Here is a 10000-nt window from a genome sequence, read left to right as displayed (position 1 = left end):
AGACAACCGGAGTCCGTGGGTTCGAGTTCGGCTGGATGACGGCTCACTCTACTACTTCCACCTGAACAAACTGGAGGGCAGCTGGGAGAAACCCAGTGGCTTCATTCACAACAGCGTGTTCCTTGACCAACACCAGATACAGGTGAGACTCACCTGAGGCTCAGACACACCTGACAGAGGTCAGAGGTGTGTTCTCAGGACAGATCCTCGTTTCTGTTTCTGGTATAAAAATTCAGAGGAAGACTTGAAATGTGATTGGTCAGCAGCGGTGATGTAATGTGTGTGATGTCATGTCCGCAGGAAGTCGTCAGCAGTGTCTCGGGCTCATACAGTCGCAGCCTCCTGTGGCGGAGCAGCGAAGCCCTCGTCATCCGTCTGCAGGCTGTCAGCAAAGGCTTCCTGATCAGACGGAAGCTGGAGGCTCGTCGACGTTACCTGATCACTCAGACACCTGCTGTTATCATCATTCAGGTGAGAACACCGGTGACTGCGGCAGAAACAAAGAGAGTTTGATGAATCTGACTTTGAACGCTCAAATGAATAAATCTGATGGAGAGAAGTCCAAGATGTAGGTTCTCAGATGAGTCTCTTACTCTGGTATGATGCTTCTATTTTATCCTTAGTTTTATATTACTTTATATTATTATGAGGTGGGTTTTAGTCTCCACTGTATTTTACAGTATTTTTTGTTCAGTTTTAGTTTCATTCTATGTCTTTTCTATATAATCCCTCCTGGATTTCCCCCGGTTAGGATTAATAAAGTCCGTCTTATCTTTTTTCTGTGAAGCACTGTGACTTTGAGCTGCAGTTCTTGTATGAAAGACACTGTACAAATAAAGTGTCTTATTGTGATTATTATAGTGAAACAAAGACATCTGAGGCAAGATTTAACCCAGAAAGAAAGAATTTCCATTCTATATTATATTCTATATTTTAGGATTGATCGAGGTGGATTTTCTTTGTTCCTCCTGCAAACAGATTTAGTTCTTTTAAACCTGTTTAGCCCTTCAGACTGGAGCCGGTTAAAGCTCTACACCACCCTGAGGTTAATGTTTTGATCTGCGTCTCTATTAAAACTGTAATGCTCTTTTTCAGAAGTGCTGCAATAAATGCACACATTGTGCTACATGTTGCAGTTAATTAGTAAATATTGTACAGAAAGCCTTCATATATTTTTATTGACATGAAATGTGAATGTATTTACTCGTTGCTGTCCACACATGTGTTAATGTTCTTTAATATTCATTCATAAAGCTGCTGTTATTACATGGTGTTCCATTCATTTTGTCTTTGTATGTCTTTGTTTTTGTCTTTGTCACTACATTTCTAAATTATTCTTCATTTCTAAAATCAAGCTGTTGAGCTGCTAAACTTTCCACCCAGTCAAACTGACTGAATCATTTTCAGCAGACTTGTTTGACACTGCAGTAAACAGTTACCTGGTTTTCCTCATTTGATGCAAACACCCATCACCAACTGAAATGTAGAATTGAACATCATCTGCACGGATGATAATTCTATCAAGAGGAAACAGAGGACAGATCTGTTTCAGTCATATATCCCAGCATGTTTTAAAGTTCAGACAGAAGGTAATAATAATGTTTGCCTTGTGTTATTTGCACAGATATGACCACTGGGCCATTATTATGTTCATTTTTTACATTTAGTGTACCAGCTGTTTGTTAGCTGTAAGCTAGCTAGCACAGTTCATCTGACCAGAAACTGGTTTATTTTCAGGTCTCTTATTTCCTTCTAGTATCCGTCTTTCATCTCTGTACATTTCTGATTGGATTCTTGAAGATAAATATATTCATAAAGACATAAACACATTCACATGATACTCACTTTCTGTATGGGGCACCCGTTTAGCTCAGCTGGTAGACTCTGTATTAAGGCTGAGTCTTTCACGAAGCGGCCTGGATTTCATTCATTTTTCATTCATTGATTCTTGTTCACATCAGTGAGGTTTGTAAAGACAGGTGGATGATATTACGACATGTTCCGTATGACACACCTGTTAGAACAGTGGTGTATAAAGATGTGGTGTGTATTCTGGATACTTATCTGTCTGTTTTACTGTATTTCAGTCTCATTGGAGAAGATTTGTCCAGCAGCAGGCATACAGACATCGGCTGCAGTTTCTCTATGTGAACTGGAGAGCTGTTGTCAAGGTAACAACCGAGTCGTCATGACACAAATTTGAGAATCAGAGACAGAAAAGTCAGTTCATTAAGAACATGAAAGTTCATATCAATATCATTGTTTAATTGTTGAGTTTCTCACATGTCCCCTTCAGATGTAAACCAACACCTCATATGTGTTAAAAGATGATAAAGATATCAGTATTTTTCTCTTCTGTTGTGTTCGTTCTATTCTGAAAGCTGCTGGATGAACAGTTAATCAGAGACTTGATGTTTGTATAAACAGATCCAGTCGTTTGTGAAGATGTGGTTGGCCAGGAGAAGATATCGAGCTCGGCTGAGTTTCTTCAGACGTCACGTGAGTCTTCCTGATGTCTCTGTTCTTTTTTCTGAATGCGCTGATGATGTTAAAATGTCTCTGAGCAGAGTCACAGAACTCTGTTAACACGCTTATGTTTCAGTAGATCTGAAAGCTTCTTCTCTGGATCGGCTCCGTGATCTGTCAGGGCTTCAGAGGTTCCAACGGGAATCTTTCTGTTAAATCAGAACTCAGAGTATTTATGACATCATTTCCCAACCTCTGTTACCCCTGAACACACTCCAAGATATATTAGTTAGTCCCTGTCGCGTTTGTTTGATATAAAACTACATCATGTTTCAGAAGAAAAAAATGTACGTATGTAAAAGTATATTAAAAAAGAATGCAGCAGAATTCAGATGTAGATGTATACATACATATATACATATACACACACACATACATATACATACATATAAGTGGTTTCCCTCTGTTTGCAGTCTGTATGTTAAGCTAAGCTAACAATCCACTGGCTGTCGCTTCATACTTACTGTACAGACATGAGAAGGGTATCAATCTGAAGCAGAACTATAGTTTGACTGTAACACACACCTGCGAGCCAATTAGAAACCAGTATCCTCTGTCTCCATGGTCGGGGGCTGTAGTAACACTGTCTCTCCACAGGTGGGCGCTGTCATAAAGATCCAGGCCTTCTTTAGAGCCAACAGAGCTCGAGAGGAGTACCGAATGCTGGGTAAGCTTACTATCGACAGACAGTTAATAAGACGCTACCATTGATCAAACTTGATGACTCATTTAAACTTATTTCAGTTGTCTTTGGACTCCAGAGATGTAAATAATCAGGTACTGTAAATCATATTAAGCCCCTCCCCTCACCTGTCTCAGTGCACTCGGCCACACCCCCCTTATCTGTGGTCAGGAAGTTCGTTCACCTGCTCGACTTGGGCGACAGTGACATCAGAGAGGAGGCGGAGCTGCTGCGTCAGAGGGAGGAGGTGGTGAGGAGTATCCGCTTCAACAGACAGCTGGAGGCAGACCTGGACCTGATGGACCTGAAGATCGGCCTGCTGGTCCGAAACAGAGCCACGCTGCAGGTACAGAGCCGATTCAACAGCCGCTGCACACTGCACAAAGATTCAGTCCAAAGATCAGGTCAGATTACAAACACCTGATCCTCTACGCAGATTATAAGAACCTGATCCTCTACACAGATTACAAGAACCTGATCCTCTACACAGATTACAAACACCTGATTCTCTACACAGATTATAAGAACCTGATTCTCTACACAGATTACAAACACCTGATTCTCTACACAGATTACAAGAACCTGATTCTCTACACAGATTATAAAGACCTGATTCTCTACACAGATTACAAGAACCTGATTCTCTACACAGATTACAAACACCTGATTCTCTACACAGATTACAAACACCTGATTCTCTACACAGATTATAAGAACCTGATTCTCTACACAGATTACAAGAACCTGATTCTCTACACAGATTACAAGAACCTGATTCTCTACACAGATTATAAGAACCTGATTCTCTACACAGATTACAAGAACCTGATCCTCTACACAGATTACAAGAACCTGATTCTCTACACAGATTATAAGAACCTGATTCTCTACACAGATTACAAACACCTGATTCTCTACACAGATTACAAACACCTGATCCTCATCCTGTCTATGTCTGAACAGGAAGTGGTTTCTCACTGTAAGAAACTGACAAAGAAGAACAAGGAGCAGCTGTCAGACATGATGGACGTGGAGAGGAGTAAAGGACTAAAGGCTCTGAGCAGAGAGAGGAGAGAGAGACTGGAGGCCTACCAACATCTGTTCTACCAGCTGCAGGCGAGCCGAACATTTTAAAAGCTTTATATGAATCCACAAAATACTTTAGTTTACACAATGTAAATATTCACACAGGTTAAATTCATTCAGCATCCCGGCTGCTTGCTGACAGGAACAATGTCGGGTTCACCTCCCCACCGTAGTCCCCCTGAATATTCTGAGTCCCCATGTCCCAAATATCTTCGTCCCGACTCTCTTTGTCCCAAATGGCTTCTTACCAAATTGTTTTGTCCCGAGTTCCACTGGTTGCATCATTTACCAACACCTTTACTTACCTTCCAAACCGATCTTTCTTAATGTCCTCCCACTTTTCCACTGTTTGGAAATGAATTTCTCCACGGGAACTTCATGAACATCAATACTCATGAAGGTTTTTAATTCACCGTTTATCAGCTGTGGATCAGCGGGTTGTCCACCATCACAGGGTTGTTATTTGATACCCAGCACTGAACACTGAATCCGAAACGTGAACTCATTGAATTACTGAATGAGAGATCAAACCTGGTGTCCGTTGTTGTTTCAGACTCAGCCTCTGTACTTGGCTCAGCTGATCTTCTTGATGCCCCAGAGTCGCTCCACCTCCTTCATGGAGATGTTGGTGTTCAGTCTGTTTAACTATGGCTCCGACCGCCGGGAAGCCTTCCTGCTGCTGCAGCTGTTCACTGAGGCGCTACGATATGAGATCAGGTGATACATGTACACACACACTGAAACGCACACCTGTGGTTGTACTTAGCTTCATATGTATTTCAATACTTGTGAGGACCCTAAGTGATATGTGGCATTCACTGACCATCACTTTCTAACTTTACCCCTGAAGTCTCAAGCTGACACAACATTTGATGTCCTCAACACCAAAGAGATAGAGCTTATTTCCAGAAATTGCAGAATAATTTGTTGATCAATGACTCAATGAAACAGAACCAGACGATGGTTTGTCACTGCGGTGGACCATATTTTCTGTCTGTCTGTCTGCCTGTCTGTCTGTCTGTCTGTCTGTCTGTCTGTCTGTCTGTCTGTCTGTCTGTCTGTCTGTCTGTCTGTCTGCCTGTCTGTCTGTCTGTCTGCCTAAAAGCTGCAGTTACCTGACATGACGTGTCGTAATCTGCAGAACATTTTCAGACTTGATTGGTCATGATGATCCCAGTTGCAGTCCTGATCATACGAGAGAAAACTGTTTATGTAATAAAAGTTTGTCAGTTTGTAAAGTCGGTCTGACTGATCATCCAGAAATACTGATATAACACATCAGAACTCAGAGACCGTTCTGATCACTAATAATATGAATCTATACATCACTGTGATGTCATCACTAACCTGTCTGTGTGATGATGTCAGACTGAAGGTGGAGCAGCCTCAGGACGTGGTCACAGGAAACCCCACTGTCGTCAAGATGCTGGTGAACTTTTACCGTCACGCTCGTGGTCAGAACGCCCTGCGGGAGTCTCTGGGTCCGGCTCTGCAGGACGTCCTGCTGGACCGAACTCTCAGCATCAGGACTGATCCAGTGGACGTCTACAAGACCTGGATCAACCAGTCTGAGACCCAGACCGGACAAAAGAGGTCTGAACCGGACTGTTGGTCCCTGAGTGATGATGGAATACTGACTGGATCACAGTTCACCTGTTTGTGTAGCTGACATCGTCACACCTTTATTTATATTTCATTAACACCTGGTCATTAGCAGGCTGCCCCCATCAGCTGCACAACATCCAGTTTGTGTTTCAGAATAATAAACAATGAGGCATTTCTCTTTAATGTTAGATGTATATTAGTTTGATATTGAAAATAATTTACAGAATCAGAAATTAAAGAGGCTGTTGAAACATCGATGCATCAGTAGTCCAGCCTGGACGTGATGATGTAATGAAACTATTCAGGCAGCCATGATGATGTCAGGACCGCAAATTAAATAACTGTGATGACGCTGAAAGCAGGTGAATCACAACCTAGTCAGTTCAATTATGTGTATATATATATATATATATATATATATATATATATATATATATATATATATATATATACACACACACACACACACACGGGCTCCATACATACTGTAACTCACATGTTTGTGTCCCTGCAGCTCTCTGCCATACGAGGTTTCACCTGCAGACGCTCTGAGTCACCCTGAAGTCCAGAGACGCATTGACATCGCCATCATAAACCTGAAGAACCTGACAGACAGAGTCCTCAAAGCCATCACCTCCAACCTGCACAAACTACCGTAAGTCTCACACCTGTTCACTTTGAAACACCACAAACTACCACAGGGCTCCACCTTTCACCTCCAACCCCCACAAACTACCACAGGGCTCCACCTTTCACCTCCGGGCTCCACCTTTCACCTCCAACCTCTACAAACTACCACAGGGCTCCACCTTTCACCTCCAACCTCTACAAACTACCACAGGGCTCCACCTTTCACCTCCAACCCCCACAAACTACCACAGGGCTCCACCTTTCACCTCCGGGCTCCACCTTTCACCTCCAACCTCTACAAACTACCACAGGGCTCCACCTTTCACCTCCAACCTCTACAAACTACCACAGGGCTCCACCTTTCACCTCCAGCGTCACATTAATGCTGTGCTTCTGTTTGTTGTAGATATGGATTACGTTACACAGCGAAGGTGCTCAGAGACGCTCTGAAGGCAAAGTTCCCTGAAACCAGTGAGGATGAGGTCTACAAGGTATGCTCCAGGATTTAAACAGAGCCTCGATCAGTTCTTACTTGTGTTCAGCAGAACTGTAGCTGTCCAACAACAGTTTTGAGCTGTTCATGCACTTCCACTTGTTGGTGACATGTTTCTCTTTTTCCTGTTGAGTTTTAATTCACTTACTCGAAGTCATTTTGGAAAAAAGGTATTTGACAAATGAAGAAATGTGTCTTGGTACATGTACTATCAAAACCGCCCTTACTGTTAACTAAACTTTGTCAGGGTGCTATGAAACCATCTTTTCAGAATAACTGGGTTAAGATGAGAACTCCTCTGATTACCTGTGAAATAACATCTTTAAAGTTGAAATGTGTTCGATTATGTCGATGATTTAATCCTTCAGCTGTAACTGAACACACTGTTGCAGAGGTCCATGATGAGGAAGGTGCAGTCTCTCAGCTAAACCTGATAAGATTCATGATTTGATGAGAAAATAAGCACATTTGTGTTTTGGAGAAAAACAAACAAACATAAATATGTCGCAATTTCTATGATGCTAATTTTATTTTTACTGTCACACTAACCACTCGCAGTCAGCTGCTATACAGATACTCTGCTATATCAGAGTATCTGTCAGCTCATCAGTGACAGTCAATGTCAAAGAAACGTTTGAGCTCAAACAGTTACAAAGTTTGTCCATCAGAGGGCGCTGACAAGATGACTTTTACACTGTAAAATGTTACACTTTGTATGTTTGTCACTAATCTGAGGGATCTGCATCAAGATTATTTGTTGATGTGTTTTTACAAACATACTATCGTAGTTCTGTAGTTGGACCACTAACACGCTGCAGCAGTGTTTCCACTATTTCTAGTCGAGATATTTAACCAAACCTTACTGAAAAAGCACAGACAGTTCCAACAAACATGTTGAGAACATGATGGGGGGGGTTGGTGAAGCCGCTCTGTCTGTGGAGTCAGTATGTGTGGACGTTTCCGCTACAGATCCATCAGTCATTCAATTTAAATTGAAAAATTAATTCAAGATATATTTTCTTTGGGGTTCAATCATCTGATGTTGTCACTTGTAGTGTTTCCTGGTGTGTTAAACTACACTCACCGGCCACTTTATTAGGTACACCATGCTAGTGCCGGTTGGACCCCCTTTTGCCTTCAGAACTGCCTTAATCCTTCATGGCGTAGATTCAACAAGGTCCTGGAAACATTCCTCAGAGAGTTTGGTCCATATTGACGTGACAGCATCACGCAGCTGCTGCAGATTTGTCGGCTGCACATCCATGATGGGAATCTCCCGTTCCACCACATCCCAAAGGTGCTCTGTTGGATTGATATCTGGTGACTGTGGGGGCCGTTTGAGTACAGTGAACTCATTGTCATGTTCAAGAAACCGATCTGAGATGATTCGAGCTTTATAACGTGGTGCGTTATCCTGCTGGAAGCAGCCATCAGAAGATGTGAACACTGTGGTCATAAAGGGATGGGCGTGGTCAGCAACAATACTCAGGTAGGCTGTGGCCCAAAGTGTGCCAAGAAACTATCCCCCACACCATTACACCCCCACCACCAGCCTGAACCATTGATACAAGGCAGGATGGATCCATGCTTTCATGTTGTTGACCCTACCATCTGACAGAAATCGAGACTCATCAGACCAGGCAACGATTTTCCAATCGTCAGTTGTCCAGTTTTGGTGAGCCTGTGCTAATTGTAGCCTCAGTTTCCTGTTCTTAGCTGACAGGAGGGGCACGCGATGTGGTCTGCTGCTGCTGTAGCCCATTTGCCTCATGGTTCGACGTGTTGTGTATTCAGAGATGCTCTTCTGCGTACCTCGGTTGTAACAAGTGGTTGTTTGAGTTACTGTTGCCTTTCTATCAGCTCGAACCAGTCTGGCCATTCTCCTCTGACCTCTGGCATCAACAAGGCATTTTCACCCACAGAACTGCCGCTCACCAGATATTTTCTCTTTTTCGGACCATTCTCTGTAAACTCTGGAGATGGTTGTGTGTGAAAATCCCAGATCAGCAGTTTCTGAAATACTCAGACCAGCTCGTCTGGCACCAACAACCACGCCACGTTCACAGTCACTTAAACCACCTTTCTTCTCCATTCTGATGCTCAGTTTGAACTGCAGCAGATCGTCTGAACCATGTGTACATGCCTAAATGCATTGAGTTGCTGTCATGTGATTGGCTCATTAGAAATTTGTGTTAACGAGCAGTTGGACAGGTGTACCTAATAAAGTGTCCGGTGAGTGTACATTAAAGATGTTACTCAGAGTTGTTTGTGGAGCTGTATTGTTACTTCACTCCCTCCTTGTTTATCCTTTTCTCCCTCAGATTGTCGGGAACCTGGTCTACTATCGCTACATGAACCCAGCCATCGTGGCTCCGGATGGTTTTGACGTGGTGGACCGGTCCGCTGGCTCCACCCTACAGCCAGAGCAGCGTCACATCCTGGGCTCCATCGCCCGCATGCTGCAGCATGCCGCTGCCAACAAGCACTTCCACGGAGACGGATACCATGTCAGGGCTCTGAACCAGTACATCAGCCAGACTCACAACAAGTTCAGGTCAGAGCCTTAATATGACCTTTAACCCCTGAGGTCTGGATGTTTGACCAACACAAGAAAACAAAACTGTTGATCACCCAGTCCTAACATCAACTATTCTGGATTACAGATGTAACTGTACCTTTGTCTCTCAGTCCCTTCAGTCAGGTTCAACCTGGGTGATATTCTCCAGTTTATATCCTATAAATACTCAGTTCTACTGCAGTGTAGCCTGAATACTCTATAGAGCAGTGACCTTAATGACTGAAGTGAGGAGAGGATCATAGAGACACACCGCCGCCTGTAGTATTCCTGTAATATTTCTATCATCGTTCAGGTCTGTGCTGCTGAAGATACACCTCCAGACTCAGGGGGGTTAGGGTTATCCCAGCCCTAACCCTCCCACTGGACCACCAACACCCCAATAAAAATTTTAAATCACTGG

At 43.2% G+C, this 10000-nt stretch overlaps 1 protein-coding gene across 1 annotated transcript in view; it reads left to right on the top strand.

Annotated features, from left to right (window-relative positions):
• iqgap3 (IQ motif containing GTPase activating protein 3) overlaps positions 1-10000 on the top strand; it is a 34866-nt gene that overhangs the window by 18818 nt on the left and 6048 nt on the right. Inside the window, exons 18-29 of the mRNA XM_041943458.1 lie at positions 1-142; positions 301-471; positions 2088-2171; positions 2428-2499; positions 3124-3193; positions 3346-3554; positions 4172-4324; positions 4848-5011; positions 5663-5887; positions 6414-6554; positions 6936-7020; positions 9344-9576. The exon at positions 1-142 is cut by the window's left edge and continues 1 nt beyond it. Coding sequence (XP_041799392.1) covers positions 1-142; positions 301-471; positions 2088-2171; positions 2428-2499; positions 3124-3193; positions 3346-3554; positions 4172-4324; positions 4848-5011; positions 5663-5887; positions 6414-6554; positions 6936-7020; positions 9344-9576 — 1749 coding nt within the window. The remainder of the gene's footprint in view (positions 143-300; positions 472-2087; positions 2172-2427; positions 2500-3123; positions 3194-3345; positions 3555-4171; positions 4325-4847; positions 5012-5662; positions 5888-6413; positions 6555-6935; positions 7021-9343; positions 9577-10000) is intronic.

Source organism: Chelmon rostratus, chromosome 8 (genome assembly GCF_017976325.1).
Source record: "Chelmon rostratus isolate fCheRos1 chromosome 8, fCheRos1.pri, whole genome shotgun sequence".
Taxonomy (NCBI): domain Eukaryota; kingdom Metazoa; phylum Chordata; class Actinopteri; order Chaetodontiformes; family Chaetodontidae; genus Chelmon; species Chelmon rostratus.
The sequence above is the reverse complement of the archived record's forward strand: the minus strand, read 5'-3'. Positions and strand labels throughout refer to the sequence as shown.